The sequence below is a fragment of the Lepidochelys olivacea genome (assembly GCF_965140295.1).
Source record: "Lepidochelys olivacea isolate rLepOli2 genome assembly, chromosome: 4".
Lineage (NCBI taxonomy): Eukaryota > Metazoa > Chordata > Testudines > Cheloniidae > Lepidochelys > Lepidochelys olivacea.
This window is the reverse complement of record NC_140414.1, coordinates 143,387,706-143,413,004: the sequence shown is the minus strand read 5'-3', so window position 1 is coordinate 143,413,004 and position 25,299 is coordinate 143,387,706. Positions and strand designations below refer to the sequence as shown.

Below are 25,299 nucleotides of genomic sequence, written 5' to 3'. Positions count from 1 at the left end.
AAGCTTCTCTCATTGGTAGCACATGACAGGGTTTCCAACTGGGTCAGGAACTATCTAGAACCATATATTTGTACAGCACTCAACACAATAGGGCCCTGATCATGAGTGTGTTCTCTAGGTGCTGATGTACAAACAAACAATAAGCAGCTGCCAATGCGGAGAGCTTGTTCAGACTTCATCATGTTATTACTTCTCTGCCACGGACAGACATAGTCCAAAAACAGTCCATGCTTTTCCCCCTCCCATCCAGTAACCAAAGCATTAACTTGCTTAGCTTCCTAATTTTCCCCTTCTTTCCCATAACAGGAATTACAGCTACCTTCAGCCATCTCCCCAATGACAAAAGCTCCAAATGCAAACTCCCGTACTTCCCTTGGAGACAGGAGCCCTATGTTATGAGATTAGGGCTGTGAATGGTAGGCCACTGAATTCTCACACTGGAGATCCAGGCCCTCTTTCAAGATCAGAGGGAGGCAGACACAGTGTGGATACTGAGGAAGACTTGCCGTTTTCCCTTTTTGTGATAACAAATTAGTGTTTTTGTCTGATAGATGGCTGCTATTTTCCTCTTAAAATATGGCTCTCCAAACTTTGCAACACCTCTCAGTAGTAGGTTCACCATAAAAAAAATCACTATGGGGACTCTGACATTGAGTATTTTGCTAAGCTTATCACTGAAATATAGAAGCAATTCCTTTTTATTGAAAACCTAATGATATGATAAAAGTGCACATTATGCAAATTAGGTGCAGCCCTCAGACTTTTGGCACATCACCAGTGCTGCCCTTGGTGTCCAAACACTTGGATGTCCACATTTTAAAATCACAAAAGGTCTCTCAATTGGAACAGATGGCCAGGGATTGTGGTTAATGGGACACAAAAGATTTCACCTTTAGGGCACTGGTTCAAATGCATGTTCCTGTCACTGCCATCTGATGGCCCATCAGAAACGAGTTGGTGCTCTGAGTCCACACATCACATAAGCCACAACTGGCACCCTTGTTGGCAGTTTCAAAGGCACCAAGGAGTGAATGGCAGAGACTTATTTCCTTCAGGTTACATCTGAGAGGTCAGCGTAGAAGCTTGCAGTGCTGCTGTCAATGCCATATCTGGTCTGTGAGCAGCAGGGACTTTAGTCTCCAAGACTGTCAATTTGGCACTTTTCATCAATGCTTCTCCCCCTCCTCGGCACTTTTCATCAATGCTTCTCCCCCTCCTCCCGCCCCTTAAGGAAAAATGTAAATGTGGCCAGAATGACGACTTTGCACAGGTGGTACATTGAACCCTTCTGCTGCTAAATGCCTGCACTAGCTCACCTCTGCCATTAAAGCTACTATTAAAGGAAGTGTTGTTTTTTTGCTGAACAACAAAATGCTAGGAGCCAAGGTAACTCGAATTTTATAACCAAGTCATGTCACATGATTGTCATTCCTAGATCCCATAACAGACACATTTCTGAGGGCTGACCTTCAGTGTCAGGAAATTATGAGGCTCCACTGATTTTTATCAGCCAGAACGGCCATGGGTTTCGCACTGGTTAATATTAGAAAAAGTGCCCTTTTTATAATGTAATTTTAAAATTAATGGTTTCTTGTTAATGATTGAGGATGTTAAAAAAAAAAAATCTATTTTAGCATTTCTTCAATAAAGCTGCTGTATTGACCAGAAATGCTGTGGACACAAGCCAAGTAATTTTTTTGTTTGAGTGTTGAAGTGTGCGTAATATGTAGAGTGTTCACAGAATTATACAAGTTAAAAATGGTCAAAGTCTCAGTTAGGTCATCTAATTAATCCACCTCCCATGGCAATACTGTTCCCACACTAACAATACATTTTGTAGTACTTTCTCTAGACTAGTTTTAAATGACTCAGGTGAAGTGTCTACCACCAGTTCCCTTGAGAGCCAATTTCAGAGCCTACTACATCTCACAATCAGGCATCATTATGTGACGTTTAGCCTAAAATCTCTTTTTATTTCATCCCATTATTTCTATTTATACAATTAACATACAACACAGTCTAACAGTTAATAACACTTATGAAAACTAATGACTACAGAATAATAAATATTCTATATAATTTAAAACATTGAACAGCAATTTTATTTTTCTAGAACACATTTTAAGTATACTGGAGCATATAATCCAGTTACCATGCAACACTGACAGGCCAAGCCAATTGCTTTTCAAACACAGTAGGACAAAATGTATTTTTAACAACGTTTTTGTATGGCTTAGTAAATAGTCCCAAACCATTACATGCTTTCAATTTCCAGTAGGGATATGTGCCTCACAGAGTTGCTTAAATGGAAGCAGAACCTAGGGCATTATTATTGAAATAGTTAAACAGAGTTTCAGCTATGCTTCAGATGACTTCACTGTGCAGAATAGTGTCAGGCTAAGTTTCCCAAGTTTTTTTGAATGGTATGATTGACAACTGACCAAGCATTCATAAAATAAAACATGAGCGATTTTCCATAAAAAGAGGGTATAAATGAAGTTCTAAAAAAATCACATCCCCAGAGTATTTCCTGTGCTTTCTCATGCGGAGACTAATTAACTTCTTGCAATTATTTGAAGTGCACAATTCTAGATTAAAAATTCATATTCATCTTTGAAACCTTGGCCCTGATATTTAACTAGAAGCTGGCCCACAGTAAATCAATCTTTTTTCTTGAATTGTTCAGCTCATTTCAATATTGGGTTTCTATGTCTGGAGTTTAAGAATATAATTTTTTAAAAAGGTGCTCAAGCCTTTTGGGCTAGCCCTAGCAGAGTCAACATATGGGCATGAGACACTGATTCATCAGTATCTTGTATCAGAAATGCAAATGGCCACAAATGAACAGCAGAAAGATCAATGGGGAGTTATACCCAGCTACATTTAATAAATAACCACCCCACTTTTAATGCAAGTAGCGTCAATCCAGCAAGCATTCAATGCAAGGTCTACATGAAGGGAAAGATTAGTGTCAGGAGAACTTGCAGTGTTCCCAGGCAATGTTAAATTACAAAACCTTCTGGCCCCATAACGTTCTCACAAATAAGGTAACAATCGCATTGATCTTGAAATTCTCCACTGCTGCCCTACGGGTAGTGTAAGACAAAGCCACAGCATACAATATGGCCAATATGCATATGGCAAATGTTGAAAAGTTCACCTTGATTTCACATGTACCAGAGGGTAGTTATGCTATTAATTTCAATACTAGGTTGCTTTTTATAATAAAAGGTGCACATAAAAAGGATGAAACAGCAGTCGGATGATCTCAGACACAAGACACTTAAAACAACTTCTGTGCACAAAGGAATGCAAATAGGTCCTCTCCAACAGTTTTCAGAAGCTGTTGGTGTTATTAGTGTTTCAATCAGAAAATGTACTCATTTCTGCCAAAGGGAAAGAAGAGTTTAAAAAGACCCTTTTACTCAAAGCTTCACAGAGTTTGCTTTCTCTTGAGCCACTTCCTCCTCGTCAGCTAAAATCAGGGTAAAAGCATTTCCAACCGCATTACTGGTCAGTTGTACTTAAAATATCAGCTTTTCAATTTTATTAATAAATACTTATCTTATACGTTTACAAAATGTGGACACAGTTAAATCTTGCCATCATTCCATTTACCTACCAAAACGTATACTCAGGGGGTAGGGGAATGAACCTTTGCAGTCACACGGTCAGGACAAACAGCAGATCACAGAGCGTCACTACCAAATGTTCACTGCATACCAATGGAAAAGCTTTCTCGAAGCAGCAAATTATGTCAAATGAAACCCACACCTACATTAGCTGGAAATAATTCATTAAGCGAAGGGTTTAGCATCTTTTGTTGTTTTCACAGTACAGAACATTATTAGAGTATATTAAATTCTAGGAGAGTTCATCAGTTTTACACACCTCACTTGTCCACACGATCTCTAGGTTCTTAAAACTAGCAACTACATATTACGGATAGCACACACTTCTCTATAAAGTAGAAAGCAGGAGAACATAGGCAGAGTCAACAACAAATATAATTTAAAAGGCCCAAATGGATAAATCTCTCTCTTCGTTCTCATCTTCCTCTATACTGCAACAGAACAGTAGCTATCCTGACATCTGTTCACCTACGTGGACCACATTGGCTGTTCCACTGTTGGTGCATATTTTCAGAAGCAAACCACGTAGTTACACACTTACGTGCAATCTGAGTGCTTTAGTATTAACGAATCAGCAATTAATCTTTTAAATGGCAAATGATGCTCTCTCAGAAGAATGGAACAAGTAATAAATTAGAACTAAAACCCTGTTATAGCATGCCTTCTGAATGAAGTGCAATGGCCTGTGATATGTGGGAGGTCAGACTAGATCATAACAGTCCCCACCCTGTGGCTTTGAAACCTATGAATGAATCATCTAAGTCACAGGAACATAGGCACTGACATGCTAGATGAAAACCAACGGTTCAATGAGTCCAGTACCCTGTCTTTGAAAGTGGACAGCACCACAGCTGCTTAAAACCAACGTTCAAGAACCACTATGCTAGGAAGTTATGGGATAACCTCCCTCTAGGTAAGCTTTAAGACAGGATTCTTCTTTACAGTACCTATAAAAACTAGACTGGATCATTACAAGATGTCCCAAGTGATGGAAGCCCCATTACTTCCCTGAAGTGACTATTCTGCAGTGCTACAGCTCTCACTAAGAACATTTTTTTTTCCTGATGTTCAGTTTATATTTTCCTCTCAGTTTCATCCCATTCCTCTCTGGGATATCCCTTTCATCCCTCTCCTCACTGCCCCTTTAGATATATACAGACAGTTGTGCCCCTCTCAAACATTGCTTAGTCAAACTATACAGTACATACTTGGCTTTTAATCCTTTTAGAAGTCAGGCCAAGCTCTCTGAGAAGTTTGGTTGCTCTCCTCTGAGCTCATCCCATTGAATCAGTTTTTTTAACAAGAACATAAGATCGGCCATACTGGGTCAGACCAAAGGTCCATATTCTGACAGTGGCCAATGCCAGGTGCCCCAGAGGGAACAGACAGAACAGGTTGTCATCAAGTGATCCATTCCCTGTTGCCCATTCCCAGCTTCTGGCAAACAGAGGCTAGGGACACCATCTCTACCCATCCTGGCTAATAGCCATTGATGGACCTGTCCTCCATGAACTTATCTAGTTCTTTTTTGAACCCTGTTATAATACAGTAGTACTCAGAACTGAATACAAGATTCCAGGTGCAGTTACAGCAAGGCTGTAGAAGTGATGTCTATGTTCAATTTTTTATTTCAAATTATTTGCCCCCCCAATGCAATAGCTTAGAGTTCTCCAAGTCTGAACCTCACTTTTTTTTGGTTCAAATGTCTAATCGTTCTAGCTACTTCCTGGCCTTGCTGATATTCACAACTCCTCTCAAGTTACTGTGAATGTCCTGAGCATGCTGTTTACCACCTTCTAGATAACTAATAAAGATGTTAAGAGTAGAAAGAGCACAGATCCCAGTGACACTCCACACCCATCTGAACATACTACTGTTTATCTCTACCTTTTAATAGCTGGGACCTTCAGGCAGTTTTTGATCCCGTTGACAGCATTTCTACCCTGGGCAGTATGAATTGATTACTAGACTGACACAGGCTACACTTGTGCCACATTTCGGCTCTTTCTAAAGCAGAAATCAAGCTTGGTGTCTTGATGTTTGAAAAAGGGGCAATTAAGAATTTGCAGTGAGACTAACTTTGGCCCTATGACAACTAATGTTGTGGAATTAAATGCACATCCACACCTCAACGACATTAACACTCCAAACGAGCTGCAGACTATTTTCTTGACAAAAGCCACCATCATTTAGACTACTTGTAGACATGAACAGCCTCCAGTTCACAGATGAAGGGATAACCATCTATCAGTGCTGGATTCTAAGTGTGGAAAACAGAACACAATACAGTGAGATCTGCACGAATGGCCATCTCCAGTTGACAATACTGTCTTATGAAACTGCTTTACAGTTTCCCTCAAAGTTTCCAGCACAATTTTGTTTGACCTGTTATGAAGACAAACTTTACTAGGTATACTTGGGGTACCTTAGAGACCAACAAATTTATTTGAGCATAAGCTTTTGTGAGCTACATCCAATGAAGTGAGCTGTAGCTCACGAAAGCTCATGCTCAAATAAATTGGTTAGTCTCTAAGGTGCCACAAGTCCTCCTTTTCTTTTTGCGAAAACAGACTAACACGGCTGCTACTCTGAAACTTTACTAGGTATCTGTTTGTTCATCCCTGTGGTGGCTGCTTAGGATGACTTTCACAGTATATATATTTACCTCTGCTGAGAATGTAAGTACTAGTTGCATGAGGCTCCCTACTTTAAGATGCTTAAAGATCATCTATGCCAGCACTCTAAGAAATTCTCTAACTTCTGTTTGAAAAGCTGATTTTTAAGACTATTTCCAACTGACTGCAAGAATCTTCTTAGAGCAGTTCAAAGAACAAGATCTAAACAATAGCCTGACTCCCAGTAACTCAGTTTAAAACATTTGCACAGGTTCTAGATGACCAAGGATCTTAAATATTCTTATAAGAGTTGTAATGTTCAGCGCTTCAGGGAGTTCAAACAGCTGCAGCCAAGGCCCAATAGATCTTGTAATGGTCAACCAAATTTAAGAGAAGATTTGTGCTCTACTGGGTTTTTGAATGGAAAAACTCCCAAAGGAGCTAGTTATCTGTTGCTTAGCTGCACACTAATAAAATTGTTTCCCTAGAGGTAAATTAGTTTCTATTACTATGATGTGCCCTAGGAAAAATAGTAATTGAAAACACTGTTCTAATATGTCCAGCTGGAAAATATTAGCTTAGGATGGAACTAGCCTGACGCTAAGCTGCCAATTGGCCGTGCACGATGGAAAAGGAAAGAGGCCTCTTGTAGACAAAATGCCCCATTTTTCAACTCTCTTTTGTACCCCAAATAAAGTAGTTATGAACCAAAAATCTCTGATTCACGTGAAAAAAATCCATGTGTTTGTGATTAGCACTAAGAAATCTGTAGTTCTGGTGCCAAGTGTGTACAAGGGAGGGTAGCCAAATACAGGATCAACAATGGTGGCACACTGAATGGCAGAGTGACTGGATAACCACTTAAGATCCAACAATGTACCCAACATTTCTGTTTTCAACCTCCCTGCTCTGGCAATAGGAAACAGAAGGCAAAAAAATGCAGTTCCACAGTTGCTTATCAGCCCATTCCACATCAACTCAGATTCCTGCAACTCCCTTCAGTTAAGAATATTTCCAACCAAAGAGCAATGGGAGCGTGGACTATGATGGCGGCTTCTCCTTTGCAAATTATTTGGGGAATTCCAGTGCAAGTGGAAAAGGGCTGGGAGAAAAACTGAAATTGACCAAAGGGACATGTAGACGACATATTCGAAACTGAATATACCTGTTAGGTGTAGTTTCCACCATTTTCACTGGAGTATTATTCAACAATCTAGACCACCTCTCTGGGAGTATTTTCTGCAATACTCAGAGCCTAAATTTTTGCTTTGCACCTTTTTAATTTCTCCCCCAAACCATCCAATCTGCACTGGAATGCTTCAGAAAGTTTGTACACACTAGCCTCAATTCCCTGTCTCTGGTACTACTGTCAAATTCAACAACCTACATAAATGACTGGGATTCTTAACTATCCTCTTACTCTTGAAAAGCTGGCCTGCACCTTCAATTCCTGGGCCATGTAAGAATGTCAGAGTTTGCCCGTTCTGACAAATCAGAAAAGAAAAGATGGCAGACAGACAGAAGGTATCACGTAGAAGTGAGGAAGGAAATGAATGAGGTCCTGTGTTACTATTTATGGAGCCCTTCACAGCAGAGGGGCAGCCCTGTTTAATGTAGTTCTAATCAAAAAGAAAAAACAAAAGGAAAGGATAAAGAGAACAGAAAAAAGTCAGTTCAGAAAGCTAAACAGGAGAGGTGAGGAAGAAATGAGCAGATATTGAAAGATCCAAAGTGAAAACAAAAAATGAACAGAAGATATTAACTGCAAACAAACTTGTCATGAAGTCAGAAAAGTTGAGGACAGCTCTACGACGACTGGTTCTGGGCTAATACCGCAAGAGTGGTGTTTTCAGTTAAATTAGTTTTTCTAGAAATAAGCTAAGTAATGGAAAGAGGGGAAGGGGAAGTGCCTGCAGGAAGACTGGCATTTTTTCATGGTAAATGTCAATTTAGTTTAGATGATGGACCCTGTGAAAAGTCAGAGCAGAATTTTAATAATTCATGCTAGCCTGAACTTCTTAACCCTGATTTGAATTTAACAAAGACTGTCTGTTTTCATACGAACGATAAACGTGTGCATAGTTTTTACAGTATTATTTTTGTTTTAAAGAAAGTTGGCTTTTCTGTAAATCCTATCAGTTTATTTCCCCAGACTAAAAAGATTAAGAGGGAAACATACAAACAAGTGAGTTGTACATACAGTGTAAAACAACAGGTGAAAAAGAAGGCCACTGTAATATATTTTTAAAGTACACTATGTGAACTAAGCCAATATGTCACATCTCTGTCACATAATACAGTTGTTGCATTTCCCTTAAAAAATAATGTTTATGGTAGTGCTGGGCTGACTTTATCAGAGACTGAAATCAAGTAATTTAGCCACCAAACAGGCATTGTGTAGGCAAGCTTTCCTGCACCAATATGCTTTGATCTTGATTTGGAGGGACCTTTTTTCAGGGAGAGAAGAATGTCCATAACCATTCATTGGAGCCTCTGCTGAGACAACAAAAGTGCCAATTTTTATGATAACGCGTGTGATATGGACAACTGATTCCATACAGACTTTCTGTAACCATCTACTTCAGACTCTAAAAATGGAAAAGACCTAATAGGTTATCCAGGATATTAAAGTATCAGGGGTAGCCATGTTAGTCTGTATCCACAAAAACAACAAAGAGTCCGGTGGCACCTTAAAGACAAACAGATTTATTTGGACGTAAGCTTTCGTGGGCTGGAACCCACTTCATCGGATGCATGATGTTAAAGAATCATAGAAATGAAGGACCAGGAGGGACCTCAGTAGGTCACCTAGTCCAGTCCCCTGCACTGAGGCATGATGAAGCATTATCTAGACCATCCTTGACAGGTGTTTGTCTAACCTGCTCTTAAAAGCCTCCAACGATGGAGATTCCACAAACTCCCTAGGAAATTTGTTCCCACGCTTAACTACTCTGACAATCAAGAAGTTTTTCCTAATGTCTAACCTAATTTTCTCTTGCTGCAGTTTAAGCTCATTGCTTCTTGTCCTGTCCTCAGTCATAAGAAAAACAACGTATCGCTCTTGTGTTTATAACAACCTTTTACGTACTTGAAGACTTATCACATCCCCCCTCAGTCTTCTCCAAACTAAAACCCTTCTTTTTTCTCAATCTTTCCTCATATAGGCCATGTTTTCCAGACTTTTAATAATTTTTGTTGCTTTCTTCTGGACTTTCTCCAATTTGTCCACATCTTTCCAGAAGTATGGTTGCCAAAACTGAATGCAATACACCAATCGAGGCCTTATCGCTACTGAGTAGAGTGGAAGAATAACTTCTCATGTCTGGATTACAAGACCCCTGCTAATACATCCCAGAATGATGTTTGCTTTATTTGCAATAGTATTACATTATTGACGCTCATTTAGTCTGTGATCTACTATAACCTCCAGATCCTTTCCGACTGTACTCCTCCCTAGGCAGTCATTTCCCATTTTGTATTTGTGCAGTGTATTATTCCTTCCTAAGTGTAGTACTATGCATTTGTTATTATTGAATTTCATCCTATTTCAGACCATTTCTGCAGTTTGTCAAAGTCATTTTGAATTCTAATCCCGTCATCAAAAGTGCTTGCAACTCCTCCCAGCATGGTGTTGTCTGCACACTTTATGAATGTACTCTCTATCTCATTATCCAAATCATTTATGAAGATATTGAATAGAACTGGACTCAGGGCAGACCCCTATGGGACCCCACTTGATATGCCCTTCCAGATTGATTGTGAAACAGTGATAACTACTCTGAGTTAGCTTTTCCAAACAGTGCACACCCACCTTATAATACGTTTGTCCAGGCTCTATTTCTCTAGTTTATGAGAAGGTCATGTGATAGAGCACTAAAAGCCTTACTAAAGTCAAGACATACCATATCTACTGCCTCCCCTGCCCATCCACAAGGCTTGTTGCAATGTCAAAGAAGGTTATTCGGATGGTTTGACATGATTTGTCCTTGATTTATCACCTTATTTTCCTCTAGATGCTTACAAAGTGATTGCTTGATTATTTGCTCCATTATCTTTCTGGATACCAAAATTAAGCTGACTGATCTATATTTAGGGCTCTGTGTCTGTCATGGAAGTCATGGATTCCATGCCTTCCGCGACCTCTGTGACTTCTGCAGCAGCTGGTGTGCCTGGCTCCAAGGCCAGCTACCCAGGTGGCCCCAGGGACAGCCATACCAGCCGCTACTGTAGTGGCCTCTGGGTCAGCCAAACCAGCCACTTCTCGGCCGTGGCCCCAGGCAGAAGTCTCAGAGCGACCGCAGTCCCTGGGTGGCCCCCAGCAGCTGGTGCCGCTGGCCCCAGACGTGCACCGCCCCCAAGATTTAGTTAGAGGTATTTTTAGTATAAGTCATGGATCGGTCACGGACTGTGAATTTTTGTTTATTGTTCATGACCTGTTCATGACTTACACTAAAAATACCCGTGACTAAATTGTAGCCTTATCTATAATTCCCTTATTTGTCCTTGTTCCCTTTTTCATGGAGAGGTACTATATTTGCCCTTTTTCAGTTTTCTGGAATCACTCCTGTCCTCCATGAGTTCTCAGAGATAATCACTAACGGCTCATATCTCCTCACACAGTTCCTTTACTATTCTAAAATATAGTTCACCATTTGACTCGAAGACATCTAACTTTTCTAAGTAATTCTTAACTTGTTAAAACTTGTATCAAACTTTTTCAGAGATGTAGACCATATCTTAACAGAAAGATTGTCTTTTGGTTCATCTCTCTATCAATTCTAAATCAGAGGCATTTATTTAACATCCTTTTAGAAATTACAAAAACTACCTACCAGTTGGACGTATCTAGGGCTTACTATTCAAAAGTACTGAGCACTCACAACTCAAATGAAAGTACAGCTGATGTTCCAAAAATTCAGGCCCCATAAGTATCTCAAACTAGTTGCCCAATCATTGAAACACTTAAAGTTAGTGGATACTCTTGCAAGTTTTGGCCTTACTTTCTCTATTGCTCAGTTTCCTACTTACAAAAAAAAGGGATCATACCTCCCTGCCTGAGACAGAGATAAATTGATGAACCACTCAGATGCTGTGGTAATGCAAACCTGAGAAAACTCCATAAACAAAATTAATTCTAAATTCAATGCAACAGTTGGACAGTATATAGCAAATATGATAGGGGGTGCACATTGAGTAGTGAGGCTAAAAAGTAATATTGAACTGCTGCCTCACTTATGGAGAGCTGTCCATCCTGTGCCCTGAATGAGGCAGAAGTCCTATGGAAAAAATAGTATGAACATGTAATTAAAGACTATCAATTCATATGCATTACGTGCAGAACTAAAGTCGTATGGGCATCCTAATTCTGGCATTTCCTGGCACCTGAATTCTGGACTTTGCAACTTCAACATTCTTTTATCATTTTTTTTTTTTTGCTATATTTTATATACACACATAAACACACCCCACATATATTCTAAATGGAAGAAATATTTTTTTGTCATCATTGTAAGGGCAGGAAAGAAGATTTTGTGCCGAGGCTGTTAAGTGAGAGTGCCATAAACTTATAGGCTAAGCATGTGTACAGTAGATAGACAAATTATACTCAGGAAAGCTTTAGCTTTGCTTTCTAGTTTACAGGTCTGACATCAGAAATTTACCACAGCCATGATCTCTCTCAAATTCTTCATCTTCCCTTTTAACTCTGCATATTCCTACAATTACAACATACTGCATCTAAAAGTATTCCAGATTAGGGGAAAGACACTTTTTGTAATTCTCTCCTCCTACTTTGTACGCATCATATTTTGTGATGAACATTTATTTGCTTCAAAAAATACATTTATATCTCCACAGAATTCAAAGACAATTACTCTTCTGTTCCTTGGGAGAGACCTCACAAGAACTGCTTCTATTTGCAGCACCCACAGCTATTTCCATCCAACTGTTCTGCTGCGTTAAGCTGTGTCCTCCTTCATTACAAGCATAAAAACTAAAAATTGATGTAACTTTTATTAACACCAGTGTAGTCCAAAAGATGGAAATGCATAACCTAAAGGCACAACATGAAGTCAAAACAATACATAAGCTTTCATATAAGCTTTCAAGTGCTTATAGTTTCCTACAGGTTGCCAATGAGCAGCAGATTTCCATTACTGCTTTATCCACAGTTGAGAAAAAACATCCATGAAGATTAATTACAGGTAGGACCATCGAAACAGCATGAACTCTAACCTTTATGCTTCCTCCAATGAGATCAGGCGGCTCTTCGTCTGTTTCTAAGGCAACATTGATGGAGGCAAAGGGACGGCTAGCCATCTGTTGCATCTCACGGAGTAGTTGCTAGTGAATAAACACAGAGATATTAATACACTGTTCCAACATATAGAATACAAAAATGTTTGACAGATTTTACTGAATATGGAAAGATATGGACTCCAGCATGCAAACATTTCAAAACAAATTCCTGATGCTTTCACTGGGCATAAAGATGACACAAGGGAACCTGATGAGAACAATTTCTAAATAAAACCAATTGTATAAATATAAACAGGTCTAAGTAACTCCACTCTGAAAATTTTGTAAGTCTACACAAATCAGACAGCTGCCAGTGTACTTACCATATTGGTATACCACAAATTAACATTAAACAGTCCTGTGTATTAGTCTAAACATGCCAAATGTATCTGTGAACAGCAAGTATGGCTTGCAGGAATATGTTTTATTCAAATACAATACACGTTCCTGAATAAATCTTTAGAAGCCCCTAAAACACATTGTTCTCTTTACAAGTTGAGTTTTAGTGTTATGGTTCTCTCTTAGACATACAATGGCAGTCTCTAAGTGGCAGACTGCAGTTCCAACTTTAGTTTAGCAGTAGTATGGAAAGATATCCTTTTTAGCTCCTGTGGTTAAAAGTCCTTTGCACTAACTGCAGATCAAGTGATTGGTAATGAGATGTAGGTGTCAAACATCAATTCCAGCAGGACTGGGAATGATGTGGCACACTGCCTGTAAATAATGAAACAGTGATATGACACATTGGAAACAAATAGCATCAGCCACTTAAAGATCAGCATACTAATGAAATCCCTCTGATTTATATACTTACCGTATTTAGTATTTCACTTTTGCATTACTATTACCTATTACCTATAGTATTACCTTACTATAACTACTACTTCTAATCCCAAAGCAACTTTGCTGACATATGGAACAGTACATATCACCATTCATTCCTGTCCAGGGCTTGGTCATGTCCCTCCAGATGCTGTCCCACCCTCTAGTTGGTGGTTGGCCTCTAGGTCTGACTCACTTTGTTTGTACTTGTACTATTTTCACCGGCATCCTATCATCTGTCTTCTGCAATGTCCTCACCATCATAATCTTATGAATTGCAGCCAATCCCATATCCTGAGTTCACATCCTACTCTCCTTCTAACTTAATTTGTCTTAAAATCATTCCACTATACAACTGCCATCTTCTGAAGAACTTATCTTTACTGCCTCCAGCCTTCTCATGTCTGTTCAGCTGCCTCCAGAATAATATTGTTACTCTATGGTAACAATGGAATAAAGTAAAGTATAATTTCCAACTGTGAGCTCTTCCGTACCCAACCAATGTTGTCTCCTGTATGGCAGCAGTTACAAGGAAATTTCCTTAACTCTACCACTGCTAGCACGGTCTGGCCTGGAGCAAACAGGGTTCTGACATTCTGGCTTGTAATACTTGTAATATGTTTAGCCATTACCTGAAATGTATGACCATTTCCATTTGCTAGGTTTGACAGGCCTGGCTTAACTCCCATGTAAATCAGTCTTGACTTGCTGTACTGTTTTTATAACAAGTTAGTTTCAGATGCAATGGCTTACTAGGCCAATCCGTCATATTCAGTTAATAGGAATGATATGTCATAACCTGCTGGCCTGCCAGGGACAGGTACTTGTTGTTTCACCCTAGTCCTCTTGCCTTCCCAGGTTAATGAGCACGGACTGCTTGGATCTGAAATCGGTTTCCATTCTCCTGGATACAGTTTGTTCACAGCACATTATTCCATAATATTTGGTGCAACTCTTCTGGGCTTTCCCAAGATGAGCTATCACCATCTTGGAGAACTAGTAACTACAACTCTATAAGTACTAAATTTATTCTATACTCAAAAAACTAGACTAGTGAGATGTTAAAGATTGCAAGTTAAAATACTTCCCCCCTCCTCTTTTAAATGTTTTTACTATCGGTAGGTCAAAAAATCAACTAATTATTATTTACAGGACTCAAGATGTGTTATGCAATTTGCAAACAAAATAAAATGAGTCCTTTTCTCAACCAACCTAAGACAACAGTCGCAGGGTGGCATAAAAGGATATAACATACCAGCACAGGGAACAAATTTAGGGTTAGCCGACAGGCCTTGAGAGCCATAATTTCTGTATTTTCTTTAAACAGAGCACCTCCTTCTGTCCCTCTTCCTCTCATGTCCAGCTGACTTCTGCTCAACTCATTCATTGCTGACCAAGGTGAAGAACATCCTTGTTCCCCATCTCTTTTCTACTCTGCCATTTCCACCCACAAACAGACAGGAAGTGGGGAGCGAAAACATTGACTTGGTGAATTTGAAATAGGATACATAGCTTTTCATCTGCAGGTCACTGGTGTGAATATAGACAAGGTCAGTAGTGACCAACAATCTCTGCTATCTAGTCTTGTTTCAGTTTGGTGCTTTATGTGAAAAGCTCTTTTACTGCAGTTCCCATGGATCAGTATATGCATCATACAAATCATCATCAGGTTTTGCACTCTTGTGGGCAGTATCAGCTAAGGCACTAAACAGAAGACTAAAAGACCTCTCCTCTCATTCCTAGAGTTGAGACACACTGTACTCCTGGGGGAATTCTTCACCACTGCGCAATGCAGAATTTCAGAGTAACAGCTGTGTTAGTCTGTATTTACAAAAAGAAAAGGAGGACTTGTGGCACCTTAGAGACTAACCAATTTATCTGAGCATAAGCTTTCGTGAGCTACAGCTCACTTCAACGGATGCATGCTCATGAATGCATCTGATGAAGTGAGCTGTAGCTCACAAAAGCTTATGCTCAAATAAATTGGTTAGTCTCTAAGGTGCCACAAGTACTCCTTTTCTTAATGCAGAATTTGTGCACAATTTCACGTTTTTCCTGCAGAACTGGGGCTGCTGAGCTTCTGGCCGCCACTATGGGCTGCTGGATGCTGCAGAGCCCGGCTCTTAGTGAACAGAATGCCCAGCCCGCAAGGATAGAGGCTGCATGTTCTGGCTGCTGGTTTGATCCTCATTCTCCCAGGGACAGGAGACCCAGCTCTGACAAACAGTGAGGATGGACAAGGCCACACCACACCACGTTCCCTGGCTGGACAGTAAAGAAGCTGGGGTGGACTAAAGGCTCTGGGGGTGCAGGTATCTGGGACGGGTGCTGCCCCACAGCTGGGCTCTGGGGGGCAGAGGGGTGTGGGTGTGTAGGCTCTGGATAGATACGCTGGAGGGTAGGGATAGGATACAGAGGGACCTAGACAAATTAGAGGATTGGGCCAAAAGAAATCTGATGAGGTTCAACAAGGACAAGTGCAGAGTCCTGCACTTAGGATAGAAGAATCCCATGCACTGCTACAGACTAGGGACCGAGTGGCTAGGCAGCAGTTCTGCAGAAAAGGACCTAGGGGTTACAGTGGATGAGAAGCTGGATATGAGTCGACAGTGTGTCCTTGTTGCCAAGAAGGCTAGCGGCATTTTGGGCTGTATAAGTAGGAACATTGCCAGCAGATCGAGGGACGTAATCATTCCCCTCCATTCAGCATTGGTGAGGTCTCATCTGAGTACTGTGTCCAGTTTTGGGCTCCACACTACAAGAAGGATGGGCAACAAAAAGATTAGGGGGCTGGAGCATATGAGTTATGAGGAGAGGCTGAGGGAACTGCGATTATTTAGTCTGCAGAAGAGAAGAATGAGGTGGGATTTGATAGCTGCTTTCACCTACCTGAAAGGGGGTTCCAAAGAGGATGGATCTAGATTGTTCCCAGTGGTAGCAGATGACAGAACAAGGAGTAATGGTCTCAAGTTGCAGTGGGGGAGGTTCAGGTTGGATATTAGGAAAAACTTTTTCACTAGGAGGGTGGTGAAACACTGGAATGCATTACCTAGGGCGGTGGTGGAATCTCCTTCCTTAGAGGTTTTTAAGGTCAGGCTTGACAAAGCCCTGGCTGGGATGGGGATTGGTCCTGCTTTAAGCAGGGAGTTGGACTAGAAGACCTCCTGAGGTCCCTTCCAATCCTGATATTCTATGATTCTATGATTCTGGGGATGCCCCGTGGCTAGGCTCTGGGGGGAAGAGGTACAGGTGTCTGGTCTCTGGGGATGTCCACGGCTGGACTCTGGGGGAAGGGTGGTGTGGATGTTTAGGCTTTGGGGGGGACCCCATGCCTGGGCTCCAGGGCAGGTGTGAGTGTCTGGGCTCTGGGGGGAGGGGAGTGCAGGTGTCTGGGCTCTGGGGGTCCCACGCAGCCCCAAGTACCCCCAAGTGGAACTGGGTTGTCATAGGTATTTCTTTAACTCTCTACTCTGGGGCGGGTGGGGAGGGGAAGATCTTTTTTGTTGTTGTGTGTATTGTTGACATACTTGTTGACAGGTATTTTGAAATAAATTACTGGTGTTATTACATTATGTTATTTTGACAAATAAAATATACAGAATTTTAAAATATTATGTGCAGAATTTTTAATTTTTTGGCACAGAATTCTCCCCAGGATGATGTGGTGAGGCTCAGATCACTATGCCTCTTCTATGGACAGAGGACTTCAATTTGTAGGATTTCAATCCAGCACCTTTCACCAACACAAAATTAAAAAAGAAAATAGCAAATCTAGGTCTTATTTCTAAAAGATTAGCAAAAAACAACAAGCTATATAATAGCACTGATTCTAGACATCACCACAAACAACTTAAAGGGAAATCCTAGAAATAGATTTTCTGTGCCTATGATGATCTTTTTAACTACTTGCTAGGCAAACCCAGCAGTGGTAAGGAACCACTCACTGATCTACTAAACCTCCAGAGTTTTAGAACACTTAAAATACACTCAGCAGATCGCAAACTAAAGCAAGTGTGAAGCACATTGTTGAGTAGTCGTTCCCATAATTGTCCCCGTCAGCTATCATGAAGTGCTTTGTATAGCAGCTGTAAAATCAGAGAACAAGCTGTCCTGAAAAAGATGTCCAAAAGAAGAATGAACTAACTCTTACAAGTAAGTTTAGTTTACTAAAGTTCATCACGCCTGTTGAAATCAACAGCAACTTTATGGGATAAAATTCTGACAACACTGTGAAAATGCAAACAACTTTGAAGTGACATTACTGCCTACATTTTCAGAATTGGATAAGGATTTAGCTCTGCAACTACCATCATTTCAACAAAGGATTGCACCTCTCAGTATGAGTAATCTGAATATGTGGAATACTGTATAAATGCTGGCTATTATTGTCAGTTATTACAACAGACATCTATTTCAGAATAAAGTCTGGCTCTATGTCAATAACTGTATGGTCATATCTTAAGATCGAAAACCACTCCCAGTTTCAAACAGACTGACAGTTCATCTAAGCATAAGGATGTCCCTTCAAAAGGCAACCCAACAAATATAGCTTACGTACTTAAACTGTACCAGTTGAAGTTTGACAGTTCAGCCTGTGTGCATATTTTAATGATATTGCCCTATTTACGGATTAAGCCTGCTGATGTAAAGACTGGTTGCTTTTCATATTTGTACAGAGTAAATCATGTAACAAAGAATAATAAGATCCACTATGAAAATGGGTTCTAGAAATAAATATTCCTTAATTAAGACCTTATTTTTCCCCAAGAGAGACACATTTTGTACACTTAATCTGTGCACATATATCCCTGCTGAATGACTGTCAATGTGGTTGATGTTTTAATGACAGTTTTGTGTTACAGTGCTAAGGAGACAGATTTTGCATGTGTAGTGTGTGTTCTTATCTGGAGAGAAAAAAGAAGATTCGAGTGAAAATGCAAAGTTTGTCAGTGGAAACATGCTTTGTGGGTATTAGGTTATGGTAAAGAGATGTCCCATAACTTGGAATTGCCTTGCTTTCAGTGATTTGCTTTGTGGGAAGTCACACAACCAACCTTAATCACTTTTAAACAGCGTTTTTGTTTATAGAATACCTAATTGATAGGGTTACAGGAGTGTTTTAAACCACTTATGCCCTAAATGAAAACTTTAAGTCAAAATGTACTGTATGTTCATGATATGATGTAATATACACCGCAGTTTGGACCGGCCAATACTCAGTATTCATGTAATTACATTTTTTAAATCAGTGGAACATGTGCAAGTCTAATTCATACTGAGCATTGCAAGCTAAAGAGATTACAGAGCAGTTGGCATGGAAACAGAGCCCCAAGGCTTTGGTACAACAAGAGACTAAACTATCCGACAGGAACAAACTGAGCAAACTGAGCATGTGGTGGGAAGAAGAGGGTATCAAGAATGTACAACAATTGGGGGGTGCCCCTCATATGGGCCCAAGATAGCAAGTTGATGTTGAAGAAACGACACTGTTTCAGATCAGTGGCTCTTTAAAATCTAGCAGCTGTAATTCCCAGAACTGCATATATGTGAACTGACACCCCAGTGGTGGAGAAACCCCATGTTAATATTGATGTGTTACTGATCTGAGAAGAAAGAGCATGAGAACTTAGGGAAACTGTCCAAGAGTCTTGCAATGGCAGAGTATTGCAGGAGACAGTGAAAAATGGCTATCTAGGTTGCAGGCTTGATTTATTAAAATAACCCAAGATATATTTATTCCTGGGCAACGAAAGCTTGGGGGTCTGTATCTGCAAAAAGAACAGGAGTACTTGTGGCACCTTAGAGACTAACAAATTGAAACCATACTTCGCACTCAGCTAAAAATATAACCTCCTTTCTCAAATATTTTTACATACCAGTATGTTTGCTTTTATATCCGTTATCAGTTTTCTAAACTTGCTGCTGCTGCCTGTACTTTAAGAGTTAATCTCTCTTGGCTCAAGTCTCACTACCCTCCTAGTGTAAGCAGGGGAATAGTCCCACTATTGTGGGGAACTTTCCTGGCTTCTGCACTACCCCGGTGAAGTGGGCTAGCGAAAGGATCTGGGTCCTCGCTCCCACTTCCTTTACCCAGTGGCCTCTCTGCCCCTGAGGACTCCCCTTCCACTCTCCTGTCTGGCAGAGTCTTCGTAACCCCAACAAGGCTGGGCCCAGGATTCCTGGGGGGCTCGACCCCCAAACCTGCTGTGGTTACCTAGGACAGGGGCTAGGGTGTCCTCACTCCAGGGTCCGCTCTCTGCACTGGGCACTTCTCTACCCACTGATCATTATATACAATTTGAAGCAAATGCAAGTTATTTAATCAACAATTAATTTGAAAAAGAATAAGGAAAAATGGGAAAGGTTAAAGGATACACATCACCCCGCTCTGCGGCAGGGAACATCACAAACAGTGTCTCTGGAACGTCAGGGCAGTTCACAGTCTGTTCCTTGTAAGTCCCAGGCCTCCTTCTCCGGCCCTGGCCGTGCTGCAGGGATGCCGTGGGTCGGACCCTTGCTCTGGTGGTGGCCACACGCTCTCAGGCTCTAGGTGGCAGGGCCCTTCGTTGCAGCGTTGCCCCTGCCCTGTCAGGGTTACCAATCCCCCTCTGAGTCTGGCCTGCAGAGCCTCCTGGCTGAGGCGTCTCCCTGTGCTGGGCCCACTGCCCAGGGTCCCCCTCGCTCTCCCCCGCTGCTCACCGCACCCAGCTCCGGACTGCTCCTGCCCCAGCTCCACCACTCGGTCTCTGCGCTGCTGCTGCTGCTCTGCCTCCAGCTCCCTGGGCTGCTTCTCTGGCCCCTCTGGCTCTGGTTGCTGCAGCTCTGCTCCCAGGGCAGGTCTGCTCTCTCTGGGCTGTGCCTCTGGCTCTGGTTGCTGCAGCTCTGCTCCCAGGGCAGGGTCTGCTCTCTCTGGGCTGTGCCTCTGGCTTTGGGGCTGCAGCTCTGCTCCCAGGACAGGTCTGCTCTCTCTGGGCTGCGCCTCTGGCTCTGGGTGCTGCAGCTCTGCTCCCAGGGCAAGTCTGCTCTCTCTGGGCTGTGCCTCTGGCTTTGGGGCTGCAGCTCTGCTCCCAGGACAGGGTCTGCTCTCTCTGGGCTGCGCCTCTGGCTTTGGGGCTGCAGCTCTGCTCCCAGGACAGGTCTGCTCTCTCTGGGCTGCGCCTCTGGCTTTGGGGCTGCAGCTCTGCTCCCAGGGCAGGTCTGCTCTCTCTGGGCTGTGCCTCTGGCTTTGGGGCTGCAGCTCTGCTCCCAGGGCAGGTCTGCTCTCTCTGGGCTGTGCCTCTGGCTTTGGGGCTGCAGCTCTGCTCCCAGGGCAGGTCTGCTCTCTCTGGGCTGTGCCTCTGGCTTTGGGGCTGCAGCTCTGCTCCCAGGGCAGGTCTGCTCTCTCTGGGCTGTGCCTCTGGCTTTGGGGCTGCAGCTCTGCTCCCAGGGCAGGTCTGCTCTCTCTGGGCTGTGCCTCTGGCTTTGGGGCTGCAGCTCTGCTCCCAGGGCAGGTCTGCTCTCTCTGGGCTGTGCCTCTGGCTTTGGGGCTGCAGCTCTGCTCCCAGGACAGGTCTGCTCTCTCTGGGCTGTGCCTCTGGCTTTGGGGCTGCAGCTCTGCTCCCAGGGCAGGTCTGCTCTCTCTGGGCTGTGCCTCTGGCTTTGGGGCTGCAGCTCTGCTCCCAGGGCAGGTCTGCTCTCTCTGGGCTGCTTTTCTAGTTCCTCTGGATTGGCACAACTCTGCTCCTCAGCTCAGCTCGGGCCCCTGCTTTCTCCTTAGCTTGACCCCACTCTGTCCGACCCAGGCAATTCCAGCTCACACGGGGGACGGGACCTCCCTGGCCTCCTGACTCCCCAATTAGTCTGCTCGCCCTGTCATTTGGGCTGATCTGGAGCATTGGCCTCTCCCCATTGCTCCTAGGGACTGGCAGTCTCAGGGTCCTGATTCCCCATTGCCCCTTTTAGTACTGGGAGGTAGCAATTAAAACACCCCCACTGAATGTTAGTAAGGGGGCAACAGTCCCCTCACATTACCCGTTGCTAAAATTCTGCCACAGCCACAATATTCACACCAGTACATCCGGGCCCCATAGTAACAACATATACCCACATCATATCATATCAAAAACCCATTAACAATTATCAAAAGAACATTTAACATATTTAACATTCCACATCTACTTCTTCATACTATACATAACAATATTCATTAAAACACTACACAGAACCAATAACAATTATCTCTAAATCGAACAGGAAGTACACCCTTATTAGCCCTCTGGGACCTTCTTAAACTGGTGGTTCATTACTCATATTTTTTATTTCCCTATCCTCGGGTAATACTGGGTCAGTTTGAGGTACCTGGCAATTCTCGTTAGGGTTTGGGTTTACCCCATTGGTTTTAGTCTCCTCGGGAAATGCTGCTCTAGGCCTCCTACGAACCCTGGTAAGACTAAAAGTCCAATGCTTTAGCTGGTCCCTATGTACTACTCTCTCAGGACCTCCTTGTTCAGGCTGGATAGCGTACACTGGAAGTTCGGGATTGTTGTGGGTGACCACAGTGTGGGGATTTGGATCCCAATTGTCTTGTATTTTATTACGCCTCTGGTGTCTGTGGCTACGAACTGGTACACAGTCACCAGGTCTGATGAGAGCCCCACTGGACTTGTGATCATGAGTCCTTTTCCTACTGTGGGTTGTGTCTTTAGTTGTACTGAGAACAACTTTGTTGGCTGTCTTTGGCCTGTCATGGACACCTTTGACCCAGTCATCGAAATTGGTCACCTCATCCTTTGAAAAGGCTTCTTGACACTTCTCTGGCAACATCCTTAAGTTAGCCACCTGTGCAGGAATTAGCCCTTGGCATGCCGCCTGAACTGGAACTAGCGATCTCCCACCACATCTTTCCTGAGGAAAGGTAACTTGTTCTCCCCTCTCCCCAAATGTTACTTTCACCTGAGGGATCACCTCCTCAAGCTGCAACTCCACAGTCTTCATGCTTGAGTTTAGAAGACTCACTGGTACTCTTCCTTTGATGGCACTAGTCAGTACATTGGTTGACTGAAGTCCATTAGGTAGGTTTATCCCAGATGTAGGCTCTACAAGAGCTAGACATCTATTAGTATTTTCTGATACACAGCAGTGTTCGTCAAGGATCTTCCCTCTCTGAGGAGGAATAACAGTCTTCTGTTTTCTGCCCACTTTAACATTTCCAATCTGCCTCGCAGGGCCCAATGAATGGTTTTGTCTCTGTGCTCGAGCCAGTACTCTACTCAGCACAGCATTCTTCTTAGAGTGCCCATGACTGTTCATCCTCCTAGTTCCTTCTACTGGCAACGGTAGCTCCTTCAGCTCACTAATGATGTTCATCCCTGGGATGCCTTCTCTCATATGGCTCTGTTCAGAGTCTTTGTCTTTCAGGATGAAGATGCATTTCCGTGGCAGTGTCTGGCCCATGTAGTCTATGTCTGCTTTGAGGCATCCCACCACTGGGATTGCCAGTCCATTAACTGCTGTTAGACGTACAAACCGTGTGCTGTGCATGGTCAGCTCCTTGTCTTTCAAATATTTTTGAAAATGCGACTCAGTAATGGTGGTGACTTCTGAGCCAGTATCTAACAAACATCTGGTCTTCACCCCTGCTATACATACTTCAGTAGACAATCTCCAAATGCTCGCTTACAGAAGTCACTAGATATGCTGGCATTGCCCACATTCCTTTCAACACTGTATGCAGAGTGATTTTCCACCAAGAAGAGGCCTAGGAATCCTTCTGCCACTGCTTGGCCTTCTACTGTAGATGGACCACTCACTCCTGGTGCCCTATTGGTTTTCAGTGTCTGGGACTCTGTTCTCCTTCTCAGCGGACATTCCCGGCTAGTATGCCCTGGCCTTTCACAAGTGTAACAGATGTACCTTCCCAGCTCATCCTTTAGTGGGGCTCTTCGGGATCCTGGTGCCCTTAGATACTTTGACATACTAATGGGATTTTTTTTTTTCATTAACTCAGTTATCACTTTTATCATCTCCTCCTGTTGGACCACCAGTTTTTGGACAGCCTCACTTAAACTTTCCAGTGTTAACTGTGTTTGGGGCAGGGCCTTTTCCCCAGCAGCTGCATTCACTAGGCTCCCACTTCGTGTACGGGGGTTAGGCTTGGCTGTCTCTGTCACAGGAACTTCCTCTTCTTCTGACCACATAATGGCAGCCTGCATGAGTTCATGGAACTTCTTACTGGGCTCTTCCTTAAACCTCCTTTTCATTTTGTGGCGGAGGGAATCATCCTGGAGCCCCAGCACTAACTGCTCTTTCAGAACCATATCTGGGTCTGGAACTCGTTGAGAGTCTCGCCGCTCCACTTTGCTCATTCTCTCCTGGAGGTCATACACATATGCCTGGACAGTTTCACTAGGCTCCTGCTTTCTCTCAAAGAACTCCTTTAGTCGGGTTCCAATAGGTACCTTGTCTCCATACACTTCTAGGAGGAGTTCAAATACCTTTTCCACATCTTTTTTGTCTGCCACTGCCATGAACTTTACTGTGGCCTTGGCCTGGCCCTTGAGGTGCTCCTCTACAAAGTCTACACAATCTTCTTCAAGTACTCTTAGCACACGCAGGGCCGCCTTCACAGACTTGACCCACTCCTATACCGTAATGTCTCCTGATCTTGTCAGGAAGCCACCAAACTCTGTGACCTTCTGCTCCCGTGGGACATAAATAGTAGGGGGTTTCTTAGCTTCTGCTGCCTGTTGGTCTATTACCGCCTTAGTCAGTGCTAAGGCTTCTCTCTGTTCTGTTCTAGCTTTTAGTACTGGGAGCTAGCAACTAAAACACCCCCACTGAATGTTAGTAAGGGGGAAACAGTCCCCTTACCCTAGGTAGCTCTTCACCTTCCCCCTGCCTCTCCTCACTTGGACTCTTTCTCTGTGCTAAAAGTTATAGTTTTTACAGAAACCTCCAAAAGATAAAGCAACTGAAAACAGTACAAAACAAGAAACAAAAAGAAAACAATGTAAAAACTTTACTTTAAATAAATCCAGTAAATTAATTATTTTAACCCTTCAGGAATGCAAAAGCTGGAATTATTCCTAACTTTCTTGAAGATATGGTTGCCAAACAACAGAAATGCACACTCTGCTTCTAATCCTAACCACTCACTAATATTTGAAACATGGGCTTTTCTTATCTCCATATAGCAGAGTTTTAAAATAATGTTAAATATAAAGTAATGCAAAATTCTTTGTTACCAATTAATACAATCGATTTGGCATATATTAATATATTCTTTATCAATTTTTGTTAAAAGTTTTAAATAAGGCAATAATTTGATTATTCAAATGTTTAACCCTTTTTATTTTTTGTTTGCCTTACTTTGTAAAGTTATATATATAAAGTGGTACCACACCATTTTAATATTATGGTTGGGGTATAACCATCATAATGTCATTTTTTTCCCCAAGTTCAACAAGGTCTCAGTTATAAATATATGTACATATAGTTCTGCCTCAACAAATAATGCAATTGCAAACAAAAATAATTCTCTTTTATTAATCACTGTTTTGTTTTCTTTTTTAATTTGTTATTCAAAGAAAAAATTTAAGGGGAAACCTCAACATTAAGGTAAAGAGAATATTAACAAAATGTCAATTTCCTGTTTGGGTTTTTATAAACTTGTTTGCACTTTTAAATATAGTTATAAGAATGAGATAGCAAAAATGTTTAAAAATAACAATTTACGCATAAAGCTAACCAAACGATTTCAACAGGTTTCCACGTTTTCAACAGGTTTCCACCTTTGGCTCCCAAACACAACAAAGCATCATGAAAGTTTAATACCCTCAAAGTATTTGCATGGACCTGTATTTAAAATTTATTTTGGTTTAATTTTATACGCTTTTCTTTTGTTATGTTATGTTAATGGGAAGCAGTGGTTGTTAAAGTTTGTGCTTCTAAACAGT

At 42.1% G+C, this 25,299-nt stretch overlaps 1 protein-coding gene across 2 annotated transcripts in view; it reads right to left on the bottom strand.

The window, feature by feature from the left end:
- The window catches only part of ATRN (attractin), a gene marked incomplete at its 5' end in the record, with an annotated part of 267,247 nt that overhangs the window by 9,443 nt on the left and 232,505 nt on the right, over positions 1 to 25,299 (bottom strand). For both annotated transcript variants that reach the window (XM_084626766.1, XM_084626767.1), the window contains one exon: positions 12,482 to 12,589. In XM_084626766.1, the coding sequence (XP_084482892.1) occupies positions 12,482 to 12,589 (108 nt within the window). The remainder of the gene's footprint in view (positions 1 to 12,481; positions 12,590 to 25,299) is intronic.